This window comes from Barbus barbus (assembly GCF_936440315.1).
Source record: "Barbus barbus genome assembly, chromosome: 8".
Lineage (NCBI taxonomy): Eukaryota > Metazoa > Chordata > Actinopteri > Cypriniformes > Cyprinidae > Barbus > Barbus barbus.
In genome coordinates, this window is record NC_136736.1 from 4,235,991 (window position 1) to 4,262,699 (window position 26,709).

At 36.6% G+C, this 26,709-nt stretch overlaps 1 protein-coding gene across 2 annotated transcripts; it reads right to left on the reverse strand.

Annotated features, from left to right (window-relative positions):
• Positions 1–93: 93 nt before the first annotated feature.
• LOC306873695 (putative E3 ubiquitin-protein ligase HERC3) lies at positions 94–26,358 on the reverse strand. 2 transcript variants are annotated; one of them, XM_079423157.1, is made up of 25 exons: positions 26,245–26,358; positions 23,436–23,758; positions 22,988–23,147; positions 21,369–21,445; positions 21,059–21,280; positions 20,825–20,916; positions 20,388–20,518; positions 18,754–18,908; positions 17,608–17,681; positions 17,043–17,167; positions 16,332–16,391; positions 14,657–14,768; positions 13,411–13,600; positions 13,137–13,300; positions 12,834–12,947; positions 11,254–11,277; positions 11,079–11,168; positions 10,439–10,609; positions 10,179–10,322; positions 8,217–8,383; positions 6,206–6,269; positions 5,027–5,109; positions 3,626–3,809; positions 3,437–3,539; positions 94–2,151 (listed from the first exon to the last, which is right to left on the reverse strand). In XM_079423157.1, the coding sequence occupies exons 2-25, from the start codon at positions 23,659–23,661 to the stop codon at positions 1,943–1,945; spliced, it is 3,141 nt and encodes a 1,046-aa protein (XP_079279283.1). In that variant the 5' UTR covers positions 23,662–23,758; positions 26,245–26,358; the 3' UTR covers positions 94–1,942. The 2 variants fall into 2 exon arrangements, with proteins under 2 accessions (XP_079279283.1, XP_079279284.1); XM_079423158.1 differs by lacking the exon at positions 94–2,151 and adding an exon at positions 2,261–2,397 and having other exon boundaries at positions 26,245–26,351.
• Between the last annotated feature and the right edge of the window lie 351 nt (positions 26,359–26,709).

Sequence of the window (26,709 nt, forward strand, 5' to 3'; positions counted from 1 at the left end):
AAAAAAAAAAAAAAAAATTTCTGAATATACTGGCGTTGGGTATTCATTTCGATGTCATTTAGTGCAAGAAAATGCCATGACGTTTGATAATACTCTGAGGTGAAATAATTTTATTGTTCTGGAAAAAAATAGATAAAACAATATTCCATTTGAAAGCTATAAAAGTAAATATACTTTACTAAAATAACAATGCATCAGTAGCCACTAAGAAGCCCTTGTTTGTATACATCGACAGAAAGGAATAAGTTGGATAGAAACACTTTATATGACCTTCCATCAAGTACAAATAACATCTCATGCAGCTAGATGCAAAACACCTCAGGCCACAGCAAACACCTCACCGTGGTCCTGACAGTCCTCTATCATCCACCATATCTGAAAACCACAAAGGTAAGTCACTCTGATCCATTTTCAATAACAACCCAATATTAATGCTTCACTCAAAGAAAATGCGAGTAGAAAACAAATCCCTTTTACAGCATATGACCTTCCTGTGAAACAACAGGAGAGATTAAATTGAAAGCGGCAATGGATTGACTGGAAGAAGAACACAGCTGTTAGAATATTCACATTTGTTGGATTAAAGCATAATTAAAGTCCAATAACTAGTACACGTACATCAACCAGTAGTTATTGCTGGATTTGTTCCTCAATGAAAATCTCAACCGATGTCGCTATCTGATTTTTTACCCCATAGTTAATTAAAATATTTTTAAAAAGCAGCTTCGGCATTCAACCTGGACATGGCATGCTCATGCATGCCAATCATTGAGACATTTTTATGCTAATGCCTTGCTACTGTACACAAAATGAAAACCAGTGGAATGGATTCAGGAGGTGCGAAAATGCATAACGTCCTATATGAGCATGGATTGAAGTGGTGAAGCTTGGAAACGAAGAGATTGTCAAGGTAAACCCTTTAATGTATTGCAGGAGTGTCCAATCCTATTCCTGGTGGGCCACTGTCTTGCAGAGTTTAGCACCAACACTATTTAAACACACCTGAACCAAATGTAATTAAGGTTTTCAGGATTACGTGAATCTTCCAGGCAGGTGTGTTGGGACAAGTTGGAGCTAAACTTTGAAGGACATTGGCCCTCCAGGATCAGGATTAGACATCCCAAATGCATTGTGCCTGAAACTGTCTGTTCGGTGTACTATGCTGATTGGGCTGTTTTACCTTTACCGTCTTTATCCCGGACGAGCCCCCAATTTGTAGGGTTGCGATGGCTCTTTCTGAATGAGATTAACCACTCATCTATGGTCAATAATGAGCATTTAGTGGGCGTTTCATATGCTTTAACAAGTAAATTTGTTCAAAATTTGTTTACTTCCTTCCAGAACTTCAAACTGGCAAAATGACTGCCCAAGCTTGCTCATGGAGAAAAGTTGAGTTTCATTCCAACCAGTTCCAACACACTTGCCTGGAAGTTTCTAGTTGATCCAAAGATCTTGATTAGTTGGTTCAGGTGTGTTAAATTAGGGTTGGAGCTAAACACTGCAGGACAGTGGCACTTTAGGAACAGGTTTGGACACCCTAGCAAAATAACGTGGTCTAGACAAGAGCAACCTATGTTTTAAAATCTGATTCAAAAACAATTACATTTACAAAATATATAAAAGAACGTCAAATTAATTTATTTTGCCAACAACTCTATCCTAATCTTATAATTTATTTGTGTCATTTAAAAAATATAAATTTTTATAACCAAAAAGCAAAAAAACAAAAAAAAAAAAACAAAAACTGCACATCTCAAGATTCAACCAAACAAGCAAGTCAGAGTCTGTCTGTAAAAATAAGAAAATAATAGATTTACTCATATGAGACTCAGGATGTGCTCGTCTGTGGTAAAATAAATGCGAGAGCAGCGTTCATTTCCATTTTCTCCACAGGTTTAAAGTGCAGTGTCAGCATACAGAAAGCCACCTCTGTAGATCCCGCTCAGACCAGACTGAAGCCCTCGTACTGTTCCACGGCTTGCGTGAGCCGGTGCCGCAGGGTCTCTTTGGTCTGGTAGCAGGGCATGTCCAGCATGTTATAGCAGGTGTGGGCCACAGGAAGGTAGTGCTCTTCCGCAGCAGTGGATTGGATGATGATGCGTAGACTGGCCATGCCGTGGATGGGGATGCGGTCACTGCCAGTCAAAAACACTGCGGGAAGACAAAAGCACTTATTTGGTCTGTGTTGTAAAGGCACAGTGGCATTAGCACAAAAAGGTCCATAGGCCAATAGTGTAATTATGCACAAAGCGCCACTCACACAGAAGTCACAGCATATCAGTGTTGCCAAGTCAGAAGTGGCTTTTACACTGTTGCCACAGATTGTTTTTTAGTCTGCGGGTTAAAGCGATCCCCACCCTCCAAAACTCGATTTTGACGGAGGCGACCCCCGACCTCCTGGGAAAAACGTGATTGGGCAAGTTTTAAACAGCAATTGGGCTGGTTTTGTTTTGCAGACCTGGCAACCCTGCAGCATATCAAAGCAAGCAGCATTCTGTGAAAAACTTGGTGTTGGTGCAAAATCTGCGTGGGGGAATGTTTCTCCCTTATGTAAAATTCCCCATTTGTGTGAGTTCCTCTTAAAAATGACTAGCTTTTACAGTGAGCAATGGTAAATGTGACAGCAAGTTATTTATTTATCATTTTACATGAACAGCCATTTTATTTTTTGATAGCCCTATAAAAATGACCTACAAATACTTTTTTCTTCATATGGTGACAAAACCAAGGTTATTATCGTTAACTGAAGCAAAAACTATTAATATATATAAATAAATAAAAGTGAGAAATGTTTCCTTGGCAACGAAATGAAATATATTTAAGCTGAAGCACTAAAATTTCTGGAAATTTATAAAAACTAAACGGAACCAAAACTAAAATAAATTAAATAGTTACATAAAAACTAATACAAATGACAAATTGTAAAAAATATAAATATGCAATTCTAAATATTAATAAAACTGTAACAGAATATAAATATTAAAACAACATAGGACAAAACCTTATAACCAATAAATTAAGCTCTAGGGTCACATGTCCCAAGCCTTTATTTTATAATCAAAATCAACAGCTGATGCTAATGAATCAAAATCTATTTTGACAGCCAAAACCAAATTTAGAAAAATCTTGTTTAGAAGAGCCATAGCAAACTCTTCGACACTGCTTGTTTTATGGTTGTTCATAAACTTTAAGCAGTGTTTGGATTTCTTCATACTCTCCTCTGCAGTATATGGAGGATGGCAGACCAGAGGTGCACAATATATAGTTCTGGTGTACATTTCATTTTCATTCCGCAAAATAAATGAATAGGTTTGTTTTGCGTAGCATTTTCATTTCACTTTTGGTTTGAACAGGTCTTGAAACAAGCTTTATATTCAGACAGTTTTATATAATACATACAATAGTACCAACTGTTACAATGTTGACTCTCACTTACATAAAAACTGTTTCTTTTTCTCCAAGGGGAACTCATGAAACACCTCCCAAAACATCTTAACTGTTGGGTGGGATGCAGAGAACTCGCCCTTGTAGGAGGCATTCTGGGAGAAAAAAGAAGAAATGCACCACAGTGCATTAAGATTATGTCTTAAGATAGTGAAGCACAGCTGTATGAAATGTGTCCCACCTTCTCCATCACCTCCCAGTTGTAGTTGTTGTTGCCCACCACCATGGCCATGAGCTCAGAGGGCTGGAAGAGAGAGAGAATCTCCCCACCACAGACCTTCAGGAAACCGCTGGAGAACGCCGAATACTGCTCCTGTACGGCATCACTGAACACATACTGTAAATACGCCTGAACAAACTCCTTCCTGAGAGACAAACACACAAGACGACACACATACTGTATGCATCTAGAGTTTTTGGCATCTGTGACTTCTTATGACAATTAAATCACATTTTATTCAATAAGCACATTTTTAAACAAAACCTTACTCATCACATTAATGCAAAATAATTATATGTTAGTATCGGTAGTATTCCTTTGTGCTGATTATAGTTTTTTTTTTTTTATCAATCATGATATTATAGTGATTTGATAAAGATAATGAATGTTACATAATAATTCCCATTAGATTAATAAAAAAGCAGTTAAAAATACTGTACAAATAGTAAGAATCTAATGTAAATCACAGAGAGTAAAACTAAATTTGAATGCATTGCTGAATTGACTTAAAAACGGATTTTGTGGGCCTAAAAATAGGATTCATTTTTCAATAGGCTTCATTTCTATTGATTTTGTTGTCTCTAGAACAGGACATATCTGGTTAGGACATTGTGTTAGTTACCCAGAAGAGTTTACCTATTATTAGTTAATATTATCAATGATTGTACTGTACATGCCACTGAAAGGGAATGTTGAACTATGCTAGCTAGTCAACAGTTTGTAAAATCTCCCCTTTAGGATCAATAAAACATATCAGATGAGTGTAATCCAGTGCACATATTCCCATGCACTCGTGCACCAGACCGAGTGAATTAAGACTGATAATCTGAGCTGGGCTATAATCTCTTCAGGAGGTCATATATCAGCATCAGTTCTTCTGAAGAACGTGATCTCTCTGTCTGTGTGTGTGTGTGTGTGTGTGTGTGTGTGTGTGTGGGGGAACGAGTCTTGATCTGAGCTTGAGATGACTGGCCCTCGGCCTAATCTTACTGTCAGACAGCAGGACAAACATGCAAATAAAACATGCATATTTCAAACAAATATTACAACAAATACCATTTTCCTTTCCATACAATCTCCACTTAATGTTTTCCCTGAAATATAACCTTGAATGCAGCAACAATTCTTTATACATCACATCGTGCATTTACATGTTTTTTTTGTCTGGATTTGTGTTTTGGATTGTTTGGATTTGTGCTTTCCCATCTGTTCCTGCAGCTTCTGAAGCCTTTCAATTTTGTCCCCACTGACAACACACACACACACACACACACACACACACACACACACACACTGAAATATGGAGCACAGGCAGGAACAGCAGGACCTCTTTCAGACCTTTATTTAAAGAGACACACACACCTGTTTGTCTTGTCCACAGCGATGGTCTTCCCGCCCTGTACCAGCTCTTTAACCTCCGTGATCCCGTAATACTCTCTCGTGATCTGTGGTCACAGTTGTTACATTTTGTCATTCAGCATTTTGGCTTGACCAACACAATTTTCCCTTCATCCCAGTAAGTACGTCCACGACACATTCCACAGGGAAAGAAATCGCTATTCCATATTTGTGCACAAATATCTGATAAACATAAAAATTGCAGATTCACATTTTAAACAGGGTTGGGCGATATATTGAATATTTAAGGTCATTTCGAAATTTTTGCACATTCGAAAATAAATACGACCTCATGTTGTGTCAATCACATTTACACAATGCCTCCGAAACGTTCGTCCGTCATAACAAATTTAGGTTTGATTTTCTGCGTTTTCACATCTGTAGCATGCATTTTGATAGGAAAGGATGACAAATACGAAAAAACGCATACAAAAATTTCAAACTCTGTGCAACACGTCAAATAGTTTAATTTATTTCTAATTTTTTTAAATGCAAGTTGTACATTTAATATTTCTAATTGTTTTTTTTTTAAATAAATAATTATTTTTTAGTACTTTTTTCTTCAATGACCAAAAATCAGTTCTAGTTTATCTTATGAAATATGAAATACCAAAAATGTTGTGTATATATTACCATTTATCATCATGTGTTGTTATATTGTTACATTATGATTAAATATCCATATTCATTTAGTGAAAAGTTATTTATATATCCTTACATTATTTTTTATTTGAATATAAAATTATAATAAAAATAACAACTTCATTAGCCAGTTCAGAGCTAATATTGCCAAAACCTGGAAAATACTGAGATATAGTCGTTTTATTTTCATCGCCCTTCCCTAATTCTACATCATAAACTAAAAAACATCTGCGGAATGTCGTTCCATCATCCAACAGGAAACACTGATGGCACATATGGCACTTCATCTTCCAGATTCAAAGCGCACACATCAAATAACCGTCTTGGCAGCATGTGTGTAATATCAAGGACAGCTTCAGTTGAATTTATTTACTAAAGCAGGGACTTTCTTCATAATATGAATTATAGTTTTCAGTGATATTCCTCTAATCAGAAAAATGCTCTTGCCTGGACTTGGCCTAATTTGAGGGGTCATATTTAGTTTAGTGTCCAGCAACTTACTGCAAAGTTGAGACAGAAGGTCTCCTCCACATCACCCTCATACTCCAGCAGCTGCTGAAGACTCCTGCAGACAGGTGAACAAACATCGACAGGCATTTAATTGACTTTTTTCTCCTGTAATCGCAGCTAAGAGCTCACCAGCTGCAGGATATAAAAGCAAACCCCTGGCTTACCCGAGCAGGACAGGGGCCACACATCATCTCCTACTTTTAACAAATGACAGTTTTCTGCCTATCACTCTATAAACCACATTTAAATCATGTTTGCAGAGATTTTAATATAAGCGGCCAGTCAGAAGAAAGATTAAACTGAGCTCTCAAAACAAGGACCAGGACATGTTTATAGCTAGCTGCACGAATACATTCAGTTTACATTTAAAAAAAGAAACATGTAAAAGGTAACTTCGATGCCCTCTTGCATACTGAGGTTAGTTTCTGCCATGGTTTAAAAAAAAAAAAAAAAAAAAAAAAAAAAAAAAAAAAAAAAAAAAGTTTACTATATAAAAACATCGTGAAAAAAAAGAAAAAAAAAGCATAAAAAGTAAAAAAATAAAATAAGTGAAAAGGTTATAAATTTTACAACCCACCTGCATGAAAAATTACAGTGCAACAAAGACTTAATCTACTTAACAATAACAACACCGGTTTGAATAGCAATATATTTGATTTCTAAAATAGAATATATTGTTAATAAATATATGTTGTGTACATATTGCTGTTTGCTACATATGTATTGTTGCATTGGTGCGTAAATGACTAATGAGTGATAATGAGTAATAATGAGCAATTTCAGAGCTAATATTATCAAAGCATGAAAAAACTGATATAACTTATTTGAATGGCTGTCCCTAATTCTAAAAAAAAAAAAAAAAAAAAAAAACCTAATTAAATTTAATTTCAAAATGTTACAATAAAAAAGCAAACTAATTAACAGAAAAAAATTAAAAAGGGACTACAATAAAAAAAAAAATACATACATACCTAAATAGACATATAACAGTTCAAAATTCTAAAGTTTAACAACCCTGGTCTGTATTTGTTTACTTAACATAAGTTGTTCATCTTAAAGTCAAATAAAGTAGAAGCTGAGTATCCTTTTCAATTTGATGTTGCTGTAAATCACTGTATTTGTTCCTGAGCTGTTGATCAGATTAAAACCGTCCACGAATGAATTCAACAATGTGTTAAACACATCTAACTGAGTGGAAACCAATTAATCCTTGATCCTTTTAAACGCATTAGCACACAGTCAAATCATCCACCACGGGCGGCGGTGCAATATTTGCTGATGCTGGTCTTAAGAAAGTTATAATTGCCAGGTCAAGGTCTGCTGATGGCTGCTTTCATAAGATGTCATGACTCAAAACTATGTGGGGAACAGCCTTGAAGCCGCAAACACGATTACAGACTTGAACCGGCCATCAACTCTGGGCTGGCTTGTCTGCTTCTGCAAACAATTAGTGGTCTGATAGTGACTCACAAACTCGAGCAGTTCAAAAAGCTTTTTGGGTAAATTTTAATTAACGTTATATAAAAAACAACCTGTTTATATAACGCAGTGGCAAAGGACACCGAGCGTAGGGCAAAAAATTAGACAAAACAGTTGCTATTCATTGGTCTGTGCAGTCTGTTTAGGACTTTGATTTCTCAGTAAATGCCTCGGGGGTCTAAGGAAGTCCATTGATTTGGTCTAACGAGGGCTGTGATGCAGTGGTCTGCAACGCCTCTGGGGGAGGCCGAGCTGATTTGATTAGCGAGTGATGGCTTTTGGTGCAAAAACAACAACATGTTGCCTACAAGTGCTAAGTGGTATAAGTTTAGAACATGAACAATCTTGATCCAACACCTCTGGATCCTATTTTAAATGATCTACCATCTCATATGGAGAGAAAAAAGGTTTGTTTTTTGGTGAATTCTGGTTTAAATTCTGGTCTGTATGGCCTACTTTTATGTTTTTGAACAACACCTTTGGATGAACAATGCAAAGTCAAGAAAAGCATCATGCTGCATACCTTCCCTCTGTAGGCGAAAGCTCTTTCAGGTCATCCAGCGTGGGCAAAACGTTCAGAAGCTTCTTGTAGAGCACCAGAGGAAAGTGCAAGTCCACCACAGTGGAGTTATAGATAGCTAAACCACAGATGATCCCAATCAGGTGGAACCAATTGTGCTCCACAAAACACTGCAATGTAAACAAACAGGCACTTTTACATACCGATGTCACCAAGATTCCTTTATCTAACAGCCATCTCTCCATTACAACCCTTTAATTATTCAAGAATGTTTGTCTACAAATAGATCTCTCTGGCAGAGAAAGCAAATTAAATCACGTGTAGTCTTGTTTTGGACACAGCTGTGGTGTTCTGGAAGTCATGCCATATAGAAATCCATGTTTGCATGAAAACAGCTGAGCTGGCCCAGATGTTTCAATATCAACAGGCCGATAAGATTATCTGTTGATGTTCTCATTCACCTGTCACTATAGAGTGCTGCAGGGATGATATGTTTTTGCTGGGCAAAAACTGAAACAACTTAACATTTTAGCACTGGTTCCATCGCCAAGAAGTCAATGGTTTTTTGAATGGGTTTTTGGTTGAAATGAGGCCTGTTGTGAACAAGCTCAAGATATTGTCACATTTTTGTATTCTAAGACATCTGTGTGAATGAATGGCGCAGACGCGCAGTTTTAGCATCTGCCGCCTCTGGTTTCAGGTGTTTTCTGCCTCTGCCTTCTCAATATATGGTATATGAACACATGAACATGATCTCTAGAATTGCTCTTAGAGTCACTTCATGAGCATTTTATCGTTTCTTTTGAGTAAAACTATCATATCATATACAAACAGAAACCTAAAAGGTCTTCACAGCAACCCGTCAAAATAAAAGTTTGGTTTAACTTGAAGAAACCGTGACAGAAATAGCACTTAATATAATAGTACTACTACTAATGAAATTTAAAAATACATTTAGCAGAAAAATGGAAATACACAACATAGCATTTCTGGAAAAAATGAGAAATAAATAATATTATTTTTAATAAAATCAATTAATTAGAAATGCTTTTGATTAGTCATATTTAATTAAGCCATTAAAATGTAATCCAGAAAATTTATAGTAAACAGAATTTGGTAAAAAATAAAACATTTCATAAGGCCTTAAAAACGTCATTTTTGTTAAACTTGTAAGACATTGCTGTTTAATATTGTAAGCTCCATGATTTCAATTAATTAGACATGCTTTCTGATTAATAAAATTTAATTTAAGCGGAAAAAAAATACATTTTGAAAAAAAGAAAACTGAATTTGGGAAAAAAAAAAAAAAAAAAAAAAAGACAGATTTCATAAGACCCTAGTTTATAAAGAGAGTTAGGGAACATTAACCATCATTACACTGAACAGGTAAACTCATTTACTTGACTTTCACTGATTTATTTGTGTTTATAATGGCATTCCTACAAACTATTCCAACTCAAACTTTCAGGGAAAATGATTGTAATTAAAGACTGAAAGAGTTGATGGATGTTTAATGGTGGTGATGTTGAAATCATCCAACCATGGTGTGGTTTGTACATTTAGCTTTTGCACTTAGGCTTCAAAATTCATAAGAGCTGTGTTAATTTGTGAAGATTATCTTGATGAAAAAACTTGTAAGAATCATAAACTTTTGTTGGTCACAGAGCTTATTTTCTGCAATAATCTGATGGAAAAATCCTATTGGGTTTTTGTAGAGGGAACCAGCATGGCAGCGATGTATTGTTACCGGTGAACAACAGCTATGAAGGACACATGCAATTCATCCTTCAGGCTCTTCCTATCAAACACTGCATCTAACATTAAGACTGGAGTACAGTGCATATGCAATTAAATATTGTTTTGCATTCAAATTATATCTGAGACATTTGATCACATTTGCTATAAATCTTTTTCAGTATCTTAGTTATTATCACAAAATTCAACATACTACTAAGCTGAACTCACTTTATCAGAGAACCACAGCAGATTGGACTCTGAATATTGGGTGAACATGCCATAGATCGGATCCATCAGCTCTTTCAGCAGGAGCAGGAAGAACTCCTTAGTGACTCCTCCAGCATCCACAGCTTCCTCTCCATCAAAGATGACCTGCAATGATCAATAAATCTCTGTTAGTCAACTTATGTCTAAGTGGGCGGTCTTGGCCAAAATATGCTACAATATGGACCAGACAACAGTCTGGCATTGGGATGATAAAGACAAACCTTAAGTGGCTTCTTCAAGTCTACATCATTGTAGACTGTAAGCTCCCGGAGAGCATCGCTGACTAAGTGGTTCCTTCTTACGTGGAGGACCAGGAAAGGGTTTCTTGCCAGCAAAGGTTCCATAGTCAACAGCATGAAGACGTTGTGCAAGTTAGCGCCACTTACTGCCATCTGAACAGTAATCAAGCAGGCAAAACTAGTCAAAGAGGCTGAATAATAAGAGTCAAGAATCATAAATCATAGCAATTTCATAGCAGGAAGAGCAATTTCTCTGTATCCGCTCTGAAACCACCAGCAAATCATGATTTTGCAAGGCTGTACCATGGACGAATGCAATATGTACTCCTAAACTTCTTAAGATATTTTCTGAAAGAAATATTAAGAATTATAAAGAATATTTGTATTCAGTAAGGATGCATTCAATTTATCAAAATTAATAGTACAGACTCAAAAAAAATTTTTTTTTTTTAAAAACTTTCTATTAATCAGAGAATCCTAACAAAAATGAATCCTAAAAACCATTGGTGTTTGCGGATCACTGTATGTCATTTCCATGTTATTGTTTAACTATGCCAAGGTAAAGACAGTTTTTCATTCTATGGCACCTTTAAAATGTAATAAATTTTCAAAAACTTTTTACCTGCATTTGCAGCTCAGCATCTGTTTGCAGCACGGTTGTCTTGGCTTGCGCGTTCAATATGAACGGATAGGCACATAACGTGATAGAACCCTGGGAAATAAGATTCGGATTATCAAGCTGAGACCATCACAACTGTCTAAAGATACATTTACATAGAGCTATTTAACCAACATACCTGCACTGGAGGGTATCGCATTTTCTGCAACAAGACAAAACAAGGAATTAGGTTCATTTTCAGCTTGCTATAATCAAAATTTGAAGCTTTTTTGTGTAACTAGAACCATATTTTTTTTGTGAAAAAATATTTAGTGCTATTGATTAAATTTCTCATGTGTCGACAATCTTTGTTCATGTGTCAAAAATTTGTTTGGAGACACTTTTTGTCGAGAAAAGGGGCTTTAATGCAAATAAACGTGGTGTCACATGACAGAATTAGCCTATAGGCAGCGTCCGTGTTCATGGTGTTGCTCACGTTAAAGCACCGTTTCCCTGTAGTTCAAAAGCACATTAAATCATATTCATATTATTAAATTGTATCTAAAATTACTTCATACATAGTAAGAAAAAGACGAGTTACCTCTCAAACATATTTATCTTAATTTGCACTGCTCAGTTTAAATAGCCTGTAGTCTGTGTCTTTCAGCTTGTCCACCATACCCCCGTGATGATATGCCAAGCACATTTTGTTTTACATTGATATTGGAACGCGAAGTATAAAATTTTAAATTAATTCGTTTTGGCTTGTTAGCTTATATTTGTATTCTTGTTTTGTTCCGAGTTCTTTCTACCGTTATATTTAAAGGATTTGTTGTGGAGTGAAGGGAAATAAAATAGCATGTTTTTCAATATGTTTGGCTTACTGCATTTTATTATGACAATGAACATATAAATATATATATAATAATATTATGTTTTTCTCCGTTTGCAGAAGCGCTGCAGGTGCATGTGAATCCTCACGTTCATGTTGCTTATGCTGCTTTTTGCGTGTATAATATTAATCCCTGGAAAACAAAATTAGGCATTTTTAATGGGTCGACAGCCACTTATCAATTTAAATTTAATTGTAATTTAACAATCTTGTCGGTTAACGGTTAATATGGCTTAACGACCGACAGTTAGGAGAAATAAAATAACCGAAACGTTCCTATTCCTATAACATTCATATATCGTTCCTATTACATTCCTATTTCCTAAAAACGCTAATCAGAAAAACAATACAACTGCACCCGTTTATGATTATTGCTTGATTATCAAATAGCCTAATAGTCGATAACAAAGTACAAAAAATAAAATAAAACTCATGACACTTGTTAATAAAATAAATTTTATGTATGCCTATACAATTTAATAATAGGTTGTTTGGTTTCAAATGGACGAAGAACAGGCTATTAGCCTATATCTTATAATTTACGCAATAGGTGAAATTATGTATGGAAACAGCTCCAGGGCAATACACCAAAACTTATGCGCCTTATTCGTTTTTTTTAGGGATGACGTCATCACGAACACCATTTTATCGGTAAAAGGCCAGTTGGATGGAAACAGGCTGTAGACAGCAAATTTCACAAAGTTTTTTTTTACGCATATTCTGTTTGTCGATAACAAAACGGCACAAAAACTGGATGGAAACTTGATTTATGAAATTTTGTATGCACAATGGGGTCTAGCTCATGTTCACATTAGCACAACTTTTGCAGTTCATCTGCAAACGGAAAAGTGACATGGAAATCTATGTGTGTGCAGCAATATACGCACAATATCAGCTTTGCGCAGAAACCATTTGAGGTAGTCTTCCTGGATGTCCACCAGGGTGGCGATGTCAGGGATGTAGAAGTGGTTGTATTCCACACGATGGGCTTTCAGATTGACCTGCACCAAAATATTTGGATCAACACTTGGTTTATCATTTAACAACGCAAACTAAATTACACAAGCTTGTCTGCAAAAACAGATGAAAAACAGCAATTCAGCTCTGAAGCTGGGGAATATTCAATCAAATAGCTTGTTACTTTGTTCATCATTTACTTATTAAAACTGTTGAGTGGATTTTGGCTGTACCTTGTGTAGCTTCTCCAGCAGTCGCAGGGCGGCACTGGTGTAGCTCTCCAGAAACACAGGCATCAGGAGTGCCTTCCCACCAGTCAACAGAAACACAACAATGCTTTTGTACATCTCCACTAGTCTGGTGAAAACCTCGCAATCCATTAGAGACCACCAGTTATCTGAGAAACCAGAATAAGATTCATTTCAAAAGCCCTTTTGATCTTGAACTCTGATTAATTTTGTAACTAAGCAACTAATGGTGTTGCTAGGCAGTGGAATATGTGCATACCGAGGACTTTGCTGGGGTTGGCGTCCAGTCTGAGGATGGCTATGGCTAGAGGGATGGTGAGAGAGATGTAGTTTTTAGAGTCCTGGAGAGCAGGACATTCAGACAGGATCAGGTAGATCCGCATGGCTTCCACGTCAGGAGGAGAGCAGGGCAGCTGGGGGATCAGGAGACTCTCAAAGCTCTTTGAGGCCTAGAAGAACACATTTACGGCCTGTTTATTATTAAAAATACATTTACACAGACTAAGATCAGTAGCAAGACTTTTTTTTTTCCTGAGGACAGTATGGAGTAAGAGTATGAAGTCAAGTCAATATTATTTGTATAGCACTTTTAACAATGCAAATTGTGTCAAAGCAGCTTTACATCAGCTTGATATAAAGCTGGGTGGCTTTATATCAGCTTTACAGTATTTAGACGGGGAAAAAGTTTGTCAAAAGAGTGTCATTCTCCTCTGGGCAGACAAAATCAGCAGTCTAAATCTAGGCTAAAGCACATACACACTTTTTTTGTTGTTAAATTTCTGCCGAAATAATGCATGTATGCCTGGGAGAAAATAATCACTATTAACCAATAAAAAATAAGTTTTACTCCCGGTCCTTCTGATCAAATCCAATTTAACCAATAAATTCACTTTTTTTTTTAGATTTTATTCTGCAAGGATGCGTTAAATTTATCAAAAGTGACAGTAAAGAGGTGTTACAAAAAATTATATTTCAAATAAATGCTGGGTTTTATTTGGTGTCAAAGAATCTTGAAAAAAAAATCCACAAAAATATTAAGCAGCTTAATAATCAGAAGTGTTTTTCATGCATGAAATCAGCATATTTCTGAAGGATCATGTGACATTGGAGTAACGATGCTGAAAATTCAGCTTTGCATCACAGGAATAAATTAAATTTTTTTATATTTTCAAATAGAGAAAAGTTACTTTAAAATTGTGAAATATCATTACAATTGACTGTTTTTACATCATTTTTGCTCAAATAAATGCAGCCTTGGTGAGCATAAGAGGCTAATTCCAAAAACATCTACCAGACAGCAAACTTTTGAGCAGTAGTGTTTAAAAAGGAGCAATGATTCCTTTAATTAGATTGAAAAGTATACCACCTTCACCCACACAAACAAGGGCTTTGAATGTTTTAGAAACCTGATAAAGTCTGCAGCAGAGTTAATGCCTTCCAAGTATGCAGTGCTTTAAAGACCTAAATAAATGATGAGATGAAGCCAACATTTCAAACGCACACACCTGATCCAAAAGTCTTGCGAAGGCTGGTTTCATCAGCGTCTCAAAAAGCAGCCTAATAGCATTAAAATCGATGCCCGGGACTTTGGGGTTGGTTTTGAAATGTCCATCATCACTGTGAAAACAGCAGGTGGAAATTAGTATCCAAATGGTTTGAAATAAGCCGTATAGCTACACAGTATGAAATCTGATATTGTACTAATCTAATTTACTAATTGAAGATTTAAAAAAAATGGTCTGCGTTTGCTGAATTAGAAACTATATTAGTTAAAACTGTTTGGAAACACATAACAGTGAGATTTAGTATCTCCAAGCAAGTGCAGGGTCATGGCCTGGGAACTAGTCAAGGAACAGATGAACAAATAGATGGATCTGAGGTGAGGAGATTTAAGTCTTTCCTCTCCATTGCTCTTTATCTGTGTCTGTCGCTCTGAAGAGATGAAAGCAGGATCACACGCTGGGTGTAAACACAGAGCCGCAGGTGTTTAAGCCTGATGCTGATCCCTGCACTACAGAGCAGTGAACCCCACACGCATGAGCACATGAAGCAGAGCCAGTGCATTTTGAGCATGACAGGGTAAGATGACTGATCTATAATAAACGACCTGTCAAACACCAAGACGTGTTATTAATACGAGTCCAGTTTCAATGAGATGGCAAAATGTGTTTAACCTTTACATTCAATCCATTCCGAATCAAATCACTTAGATTCCATTAGACTTCAACTAAATCCAATTACAAATTTGAATCAGTTTAATAGAATCTGGTCCATATGAATTTGATTCGATTGATCTGATTCATTTCAACTTATTTCTAATGCATTTAATTAGAAAGATTCATTATAATTCAGTTTAGTTGGATTTGAGCAATCTGACTCATTTCAAATCAATTCAGCTGCAATTGACTGTTCTTTTTTTCCCATTGGAGTCATCTAAAAACGTAAATAATCTAAAATGTCATTTAATTTAACTATTGATTACTGTTTTGATTCAAATCCATTCCAATCCAACTTGATTTGATAGATCAGACTAAGTTGAATCCAATTACATTTGTTTTTTGGTCAAAAAGAATAATTGTGGTGCAATTAAGACTTAGTTGAAGTGATTCAATACAAAACCAATTCGATCCATTTCAATCTATAAACAAAGATGCACAGTCAGTAGTGCAAATCTCTGACCTACAGAAACTTCTACACTTCAACTGAATTAAATAAAGTAGAGTCTATGGCACCATGTGTTGCTCCAAATACCTGTCAACCCAGCGTTGGGACATGTGCTCAGCAGAGTTTTAATCACATGCACAATTTAAAATGAAGATTTGACCTCACAACCCATAATACCCTGCCTGAACACCAGCAACACCAGTTGTTCCTTATGTAACCAGATAATCCCTTGAAATGTTTTCAACTGCAGTGCAGATTATGAACATCGAGGACTGCATCAGGCAGAATGAGGCAGAACGATTCTCTCATCAGATAAAGATATCCATCAAGTCCCATTTGCTCTGTAAGCGGGACTGCTTTTTTACAGAAAGAGCTGTAACCGAGAGCTCTGCTGGTGTCTACAAAGAATTTTCCTACTGATGTTAAGCAGACGTCACCCATGTGCCCTGCTCTCCATGGCGTCACCCTATGTGCGTATATGTTTACTGGCAAGGCAGAAACGCCTTAACTGCTCACCTTTGATCCAAAAAGCTGGCATTCCAACATGCAGTTGAGGAAAACAGGAGTATGATGTCACTAGATGGGGAGGAGTCAAGAGATTTGAATTCAGCATCAAAATAATAACATATTTTACACAGTATGTGCTATAACAGATATATCACAACTGACCTCATTTATTTAAAAAGTAATCATTAAATTTTTTTTTACAATTTAATAACATCAATTTTTTTTTCGCAAGGATGTATAAAATTGATCAAAAGTGACATTTAGATGTTACAAAAGATTATTATTTCATATAAATGCTTTTTTGTTTCTATTCATCAAATAACCATTACTGCTATGAAGCAACAACTGTTTTTAACACTAACAATAATAATGTTTCTTGAGCAGCAAATCATCATATTAGAATGATTTCTGAAGGATCATGTGACACTGAAGACTGGAGTAATGATGCTGAAAATTCAGGTTTTATTACAGGAATATTTTACAATTTAAAATATATTCAAATAGAAAACTGTCTCTTTAATTTGTCATAATATTTCCCAATATTACTGCTTTTACTATATACTTGATCGAATAAATGCAGCCTTGGTGGCCACTTTTATCAAAAACAGACTGAATGTTAGTGTATGTCATTCTATGAATATTTGAAATATTGCCAAGTAGAAGATTTCAGCGAGGCTTCTGTCATAACTGTAATGAAAGCGGATAACGTCACAAACTCACTTGGTGATGTTTGCATCATTGTTGTCATGGAGCTTCATCCTCCAGCTGTCCAGACTCTCAGAATTAATCACAGCGATGCTTTTGGTGGTATTCATAATGCGGAAATCCTCGGGACAAGATGAACCCTGTTCTCAAACACACAAACAAACCCTTAGAAACATAATACTCGCAATATACTCCAAGTATAAACACAACAAGATGGTTTTAGCATTAATTGGTCTACTAAAGAAGAAATAAAACATCACATCAGTGAGAGCAACAGCACTGTTTTTTGTCATGTCCTGTAAGCCCATTATATTGATGCAACGGCGCCACCATGCGGATAACAGCAGGTCCTGACCTCCTAGCAGACACTTTTTTAATTTTAATTTTCACAAGCGCAAATGTAAAACTGCCTAAATGTAAATATTAAAATCACACAGAAGCTAGTAGTATGAACAAGTACTGACTATACTGAAGAATGCACTAATTTATTGAATATTCTTGTAAAGGAAACGTATTCAAACAATCAATTCAGTACAGCATCAGCTGGGGTGAGCACTCCAGTGAAAATAAGCATGGTTACCTCCTTAGTAGACAACAACAGGAAATTGTGATCACCTCCACTGTGAATTTTACAGATGGTGTAACGCTCGCCTTCTGTAGACAAAGAACATTAGTGGTTCCTTTTATACAGTAGTTATATAATAACAAAGCATGAGTTCAAACCGTTCCGTAAAAGAAGCAACAATACTAGAATGGATACCAGGTACTTTTCTGCAAAATGCATACTTACTTTATGTTAAAAGTGGACATTCATTTCAATAGTATCTGCATGCAGGACAGATGACTTTATAAAAACATCTGAATGAGAACTAAAACAAAATATTAAATTATTTTTACACATCCAAACATACCAAATTGTCCATTCAACCTTCTATGCAGTCATCAAAACAAAACATACACACATACATCAAGGCCTCTGAAAGATCTAGCCATCAGATGAATCACAAACCAAACAACAGACACTCTTCAATGCTGTCTATTTATATCTGACCATCCCTGCATGGACACACGGTCTCTATAACGATCCCTATCACTCCAGTTAGAGCACTAATTATTCACTCCCTCAAAATAGCAGACCCTCTATATCTGCTTCAGACGGAAAAGCATTAAAGCATGGTACCACAAAACAAAACACTCAACTATGGTGAAATTATATGGAGGTTTTTCATTCAGTATAGCCTTGCACTAAAATACACGAGTGTGCTCAAATTGACCTCTATTCAAAATACAGAAAGTATTTTGAATTTTTTTTTTTTTTTTTGGAACAGCTGAAGTCTGAACTGTTTTATTCTTTTAATTATATTTATTTCCTCAAAAGGAATTCACATTAAAGCTCTAATATTAATGTTAAAACACACACATAAGACATGAAAAAAATTGAGGCCAGATTTGCTAAACAGGACACATCAGAGATAGCAATTCTATAAAAGTTCTGTGGTTGATCGACTGACAACGCACAAATAAAAGAGCACAGGTGCAGCCGGATCATTTTCATAATGACCAACACGATCTACCAAGAGCAACACAAATTAGCAACTATCACAGCCTTAAGCGCAAAATGAGATGAGACATTTTTGGGCATTAAATAATGGTGCAAATGAGTAAGTTAACATTTGGCATTTATTTAATCCATTCAGAATATACAACAATGGCCTGGTAAACATACTTGTGTGTGTATTTCCAAAGCACAGGGGTTGGAGGTTCCTGACAGGAAGTGGGCTCTTAGCATTTCCTCTGAGGCCTGTACCCAGCTGGCCCTGAGTGTTGCAGCCGAAAGCGTAAACGAGACCAGTGGAGGGCACGAATGCCAGGGTGTGGTGCCTGTGACGTACACACAGAGATATGCTGTCAAATATTTCTTCTCATACTTATCTTATGACTGCATTAACCAGATTAACTAGTGCGTTTTGAACACTTGTTTATGGGGAAGTATAATTACTATTCGGCAATAAATGGCCCTGTACTTAAGAGTGGAGGATAAAAGAGTGTGTTGAATGACTATTAGTCAGTTTAAAACATGTTTTGTGTTAACATCATATTTCTGTTCCTGCCATTTTTGTCACACATGGCTGCATAAAATAGTTTGATTCATTTCAATAAATTCTACTGTATACTAATGGTTAAAGGGACAGTTCAACCGAAAATGAAAATTTAATTATTCACCCTATGTTGTTCCAAACCCGTAAGGCCTTCGTTCATCTTCGGAACACAAATTAAGATATTTTTGATGAAATCCGGGAGCTTTCTGACCCTGCATAGACAGCAATGCAACTGCCATGTTCAAGGCCCAGAAAGGTAGTAAGGACATCGTTAAAATAGATTTCACCAAATATATCTTCATTTGTGTTCTGAAGATAAACAAAGGTTTATTATTTATTCACATTTTAAGGGAGTGCCAGCATCAAGGCTATTTTCATGGCAATCTCAGAATAAATTATACAAGGTATACAAATGTTACAAAAGATGTTTCAAATCTACACTAGACAAAAATTCTAAAATACATACAGGTGATACATTTTTACATGAAGGCGAGTAATTAATGACAGAATTTTCATTTTTGGGTGAACTATTCCTTTAACATATGGTTTTTCAGTGGATGCTGATTTCCAGAGATCATGATCACATTCATTTATTTTTTAACTGTTTTTATTTTTATATACATATAATTTACACTTCTGTTAAAAAGTTTAGGAAGATTAAAAGATATTTTCATGTTTTTCAAAGATCTTATGCACACCAAGGCTGCAATTATTTAACCAAAAATACAGTAAAAACAATAATATTGCAAAATAGTGTGATTGAAATTTTTTTTCTATTTGAATATATTTTAAAATACAATTTCAGCATTATTACTCCAGTCTTCAGTGTCACACGATCCTTCAGAAAACATTCTACTCTGCTGATTTTCTGCTCAAGAAACATCTTATTATCAGTGTTAAAAACACGTGCTGTGTAAACCATTACATTTTTCAGGATTCTCTGACAAATAGAAATTTCATTGAAAAGAACAGCATTTATTTAAAATAGAAACATTTTGTAACATTATAAATGATGTTACTGTCACTTTTGATCAATGTAATGCTTCTTTGCTAAATCTAATTAATATTGCATTAATAATCAATTGTTTTAAAGCTGTATTAATACACAACGGTTACTCAAAAATATGTGCATTATCCATACAGTGATAGTATGTTTTGGAAATGACACAAATTAAAGCGAACACTCAAGGAAATCAGCACATTCACCAGTCTAAAACAGATGGACACAGAAATGTGCATCTTGTCTAGTGCATATACTTACCGCCCACAAGCGATCTGAGACACCTCAGTGCCCATGAGCTCCATAACTCTGCGCGGAAGAGGCTCGTTTCTGGTGGAATCGTGGCCCAGCTGTCCTCTTGAACCGTTTCCAAATGTGAACAGACCCCCTTCCTGAAGCAAACACAGCCCAAACAGCAATGCTTAGGATTGAAAATGACAAATACAATTGAACAACTTTCCATATTAACCAGTTCTATAATTCTTATCAAAACATTTTCAGCCTAACTAAAATAAGAATAACGATTAAACTAATGGATGCTCAAATAACTACAGCAATTAGACTCAAATTCAAACCTTTACATTTGGATACATATGTAAAATATTGCTAAAGGGCAACACTGTCACACATTAAAAACCAGGTCGAATGAGTATATGTTTTTCAGCACACTGCTATACTTTGGCTGTAATGATCAATACCTTGGTCAAGGCAGCGGTGTGCTCCTCTCCACAGCTGATGTACACCACCTTCTGTGACCGCAGGAACTTGATGTGACAGGGAACAGCCCGGTCTAGGAGATCATAGACAAAAAATTATGCCACTCTTTTAATCCAAATCCAATACAAGTATGGTTTTAAGTCCATAGCAGAATTCAAGCCAGCAACCTTTTGATTACCAGATTTTTAACCTCTGGGTCAGCGTGTGCGTTTTACCTTGCTCGTCATTGAGGCCCAGCTGCCCAGCGCTGTTCTTCCCCCAGCCGAACACGGCTCCAGACAGGGACAGGGCGAAGCTGTGGTCTCCTCCAGCGCTGATCTGAGCCAGTGGGATCCCACACAGAGATTTGAGCGGTTGAGGAGACCGAGTGCTCGGCTCTCCCTTCCCTAAACCCAGCTGACCGCTCGAGTTCTCACCCCATACAAACAGCTGACCATCTGAGACGAGGAGGACAGTGGGAAAACCTTGTTTACTGGCACAGCAGAAAACAAAACTATTGATAAATCAGTGAAAGTCTACACTTACCTTTTGAAAGTGCTATGCAGTGTTGGTTGCCACACATTACTTGTGAGATTCGATGATCGTACAACTTTTTAATCAACCTAAAGAGATACATAAACTTGTATAAAAAAAAAAGCAAGTTCTGGACTACATCTAACACATGTCCAGTACCTGGTTAACCAATTGCTAAATAACAATACATTCAAAATACATACGTTTATACATATTCATATACAGAGTTCACATGGAATGTGATTTTTTTTGCAGTATCTGCATCAATTTTGGAAGTCAATCTGTGAAATTTAGAGGAATGGATTTAACATTTTGATTCATTAATTATAAAATTCTCAATTTAAAAACTCAATTCACTGAAATTCAAAGGGGAAACATGTAACTTCTAAACAGACTTTTCCTTCTCAACCATTTTTTTTAGATTATATTTTAAAATAATTATATATTTTTATATAATAAATCAAAATTATGTATTTTGAGGGAGTTACACATCTGTGCAAAATCCACTGCAGAAGGTTTTATATAAATAAATATTAAAATCCCAGAAGTACCTTACATATTCCTTGTTGCGTAACTAGTTTCTGAACTGACTGTGGGGCGTGGGGGGGAACCTGCAATTTTGTGGAATGGATTTTTTTTTTTTTTTTTTTTGATGCATTACTGAATTAATGGATGCATTAATGGATTAATTAATGAAGGGGAAACAATCTGAAGTTCTTAAAACCATACTCATTCCTATTTTTTTTATAAATAAATAAAATAATTATAAAATGTGTTATATAATAATAAATAGGAAAGCATGTAAAAGGGTCAAAGGTCCAAGCAGGTGGATGCATTGTTGTAATGTAATTTTGTAAAAAGTTAAATATGGTGACTGCTTTGTGTTAAATGAACCTGAGAGTACTGCATTATTATTGGTAACTGAAAGCATTATCAAAGTATCCAAAATATTTAATGAAATTCTTGATTTACTGGCTGACCAAGAATCTCACAATCCAACGCCAGTGGCCTTGATCTCATCACCACCACGAATCCAAATAAATAACCCTTAATCATTAACTTGCTCTGGCCTCATTGCGCTTGTAAAATCATTCAAATAACAAGATGACAAGTGATGTTCGCATTCAAATGAAGGGCTGCGTGTCAGGAAATGTTGTTTTATCTGTTGTGGGTTATTCAGCAGTACTAGAGCCACAACAGAACAGAAGAGCTTTCAGTAATAGCACATTATAACTATCATTAAGTCCAAATCACTTGCGTTCAGGAGCCCCCTGCAGTGTGAAAGGCCACATGCAGGGACCCCCTCACGAGCACGAGGCAATTAAATCCTCATTAGATTCCCCTATCTAGATCAGACTTTACAATGCATAGGAAGCAGCATCTGAAAAAGCATTTAAACCACAAATGAGGAACGTATAAATGTAATAACAGGAAGCAATGCATCACATGCTTGAAACTTGAGTGTTGAATGTTCTCATGTACAGCTGACAGAAAACAAAACAGAAACACTGAATTATGAGTCTGTAGATCACCATATATAAAGTGTTTTGGTGAACTATTCCTTAAACTCTGCTTTGTAAAATATTCTTATTTATTCCCATAATTTTTGCATAAAGAATGGAACGTTTCACCTGGGCACACGGACCGCCTCTTCAGCCGTACCCAGACCGAGCTGCCCTCCTTCTCCAGCCCCCCATGCAAACACCTGCCCCTGCTCGTTCACCGCCAGAGAGTGAGCCTGGCCACACGACACACCGGCGATCTTCTGAGCATCCAGAGCACCTACCAGCTCTATGAGAGACACACAAACAGCCATTAGATTACACTCTCCAGAATTGATGCTTGATAGACATCATTCATATCCCATGTACAGGTTTACTGCAGACACTGCTAGATTATTGCTTGACATCTGTTAAGAATTTCATGCTTAACATAGTAAATAATAACCAATAGAGCTACTTATAAAAAAAATAAATACATAAAGAACTAAACCACACCAGAATGTATTTCCACAATGTAGACCTTTCAGAAACCGGCTTTTTGGAGAGATCAGTTTGAGCATCAGTTTATGTCAGTTACCTGGCCTCCATCCTCCCTTGTCATGGCCCAGCTGACCGCAGCTATTGGAGCCACAGGTGTAAACGCTCCCATCATGCAACAGGAAGAGCGAGTGTTGGCTCCCACACGCAATTTCTTTAAGACCCCTCCCGTCGAACATGCAACAGCTCCTCGGCTCAAAGACAAAGGCTTCTGACGCCCCGATGGCCAGCTGACCCGAGGCACTGCTTCCCCAGCACAGCATCATGATTCACACATAAAGAGGGAGACAGATGGAAGGGTCCGGAATCAGGGAGAGCTCCTAGGCTGTACCGCCTTGCCGTCTCCGCCTGTACGTGACGGATCTGGAACAGAACGCAAAGTCTGGCATGAGACACTGGAAAGCAAATAGGTGAGAAATCAGTAGAGGGGAAGGGAAGAGGTCACACCCCATTCCTCTTTCCATCTTGGGCAGTGTGTGTGTGTGTAAATGACAGCTAGTGTGGACAGAGAATGCAGATCATAAACCACCTGGTGTGGTTAAATAAAACCACAGATTTACTAATCCATCTGTCTAACTCCAAAACCTACTGAATCATCAGAATTCATCAACGGATTCACTCTGTAAAACATGTACTAATAAAAGTGGACGTTTTTGTTTAGGCAGGAGACAGATTTGTGTTATCATACTAGGGCTGGACAAAATATTTTAATAGACTTACAGTTTTGTTAGTAATATATAACCATGCGACATCATGAATATTAAAATGATTTTAACGTGCCTGGCGCGTTCTGAAAGTTTGAAACAAATGCAGGCGCATCGCTGCCATGTTACAAAATGTATGTTCAAAATGAATTTATGGTGAAGGTACGTTCTGAACATTAGGCTACGTTCACACTGCAGGAAAATGAGGCCCAAATCTGATTTTTTTTTGCTCACACGTGACTCAGATCTGTTTTTGTCATGACAGTGCGAACAGCACAAACCGCATGGAATCTGATCTTTTCAATTCCGATTTGTGCCACTTCAGCTTCGTTCAGACTATCAGCCCAAATCCGATTTTGTGCATATCCGGATAGAATCGGATTTGAATAACTGGCTGTCCACACAGCATATCGCAACTGTTCATATCTGATTTGTGTGTCCATAAGCCCTCTTGCGTTTTACCGACTGTGCGTTGATTTCTATGGCAATGATGCTGCGTTATGTCTACAAAAAACATACCAAAAGTTATTATGATAGTAGCAAGTGGAAGTACAGTGATGTGTCAGAAGTCATATGTATTACAGTGACAACTCCACAAGCAAAACATGAGGGCTCCTGTCATAAAAGTGGGTTAACGTGACCCCACTAACGCGATATTCACCCCTGAACATGATTGAGCTAGTTCTGGACTAGTTTTGAGAAACAATTGGCGGATTTTGTTGTGAAAATCTGGAAACCCCGTTCGTATCGTTCTTTTGCGCATGGGCGTCAGTTCAGAACCATGATCTGTTCACACTGTAAATCTGACGTTGGCCACATTTAAAACAACAACGTGAACAGCTAACGTTATACAAAAAAAAAAATCTGATCTTAGAAAAAAAATCGGAATGGGCACTAAGGCTTGCAGTGTGAACGTAGCCTCAGAGTCAAATTTTGAAGCATTATAAATGACGTTATAAACGTAAACGAGTTCTAAATGTAGTTCCTAGAAAATCATAGGCGTGTCCTGAACATTCATATATTATTTTTGAGCAGCTAATTAGTGAATGTCCGAATCTAATTGTTGGGGCATCATCGGCACGTTCCGAAATATCAAATTATATTTGTGAAGAGATACGCGCTCCGAAAGATCGATTTTTTGCACCATTTGCGCGTTCAGGGGTGCGTTTCCCAAAAGCAATTATGGTCACAAATTCTGTCGTTACCAATAGAGTTCAATGGAACTAAAAGCTAAGGACACTTTTGGGAAACGCACTCCTGAACGTTTGAATCGAATTCAATGCCATGCCTAATTCATGGCAAAGGCTAATTTTGGACCATTCGAATCTAACGTTCGAATAATTACATTTTTGAAGAGACATGCGTTCCGAACGTTCGACTTTTTGCATACTACTGATGCGTTCTGAAATCCTGAATCGAATTCTAGAACAAATGCAGCCTATTGTTGGCAAAAGGTACGTTCTGAACATTATAATCTAATTTTGAACGGAAGTATTTTGAAATATATAAATGGGTAACGTTACTGCTGAACGCTCGAATGCATTTTCTATAGAATAGGAGTGTTCCGAAAATTCGAATCATAGGCGTGTTCTGAACGTTCATATCATGTTTTTGAGCATCATGAACAAATTCAGAACGTTCGAATCTAATTATAGGCGCGTTTCGATATAACAAATTATTGGAGACGTGTGCGTTTCGAACATTCGACTTTGAGCGCGTTCTGAAAGTTCGACATTCAAATCGATTTTATGAACGTCATGGACGTTTTCCGAACCTTCTAATCAAAAGTGCCTATGATGGTCAGAAATGACTAACGTTAGACAGCACGCTAGGTTTAGAAACAGCTGAAACCTTCCATATGTGTGTCCTGTCCAACCTGACTTCGGCCTGTAAGAACAAGCCTGACACATTTCATGTCTTTAAGCCAATTCATGATGTAGTTCATAGACTGCAGATATTAATACTCAAACATCTCATCGCACTGTACATGCAGTACCTCAATATTAATATTCAGGATAATATCAAGACAAACTGACACCTAACTGCGCACTCACTGAACTGTCATCACGCAAATGCAGTCCCCTTCTAACACAAGTCAAAAATAAACATGTATTTAGGGAGGAGATTTAAAGCAAATATTCTTACCTGGTAATATGCATTTCGTCTCCTGTTTATTTTGACCGTATATTACTGGAATGGTTCCGACAAAAACAAGGAAGTTACGACTCAGATTATAGCGTCATTGATCACGTGACTTCTGTCAACCAATAGAGGCCGACAATGGGTTAATTTTTGTCAGTGTACATGTGGTACTGATGTGCACATCAATTAATTAAAGTAGCTTATTAACAAATGCAGTGTTGGAGACTGATTTGTTTTAAAGTTTTGCCATCAGTAATTGTACAGGAAATAGCAAAGTACCACGTCAGATGTAAAAAGTCAAGAAATCCAATTGATAATATAACATAAAAAATATAATGTATAACATTCTGTGTATGTTTAAACTCTAGTGCATAAGTACGGTTAAAATATGTGGAATTTTATGTTGCTTCAGTCGCGGAGTCCATTGTAGTGGAGATGAAAAAAATTAAAATAAATTCGCACAAATCT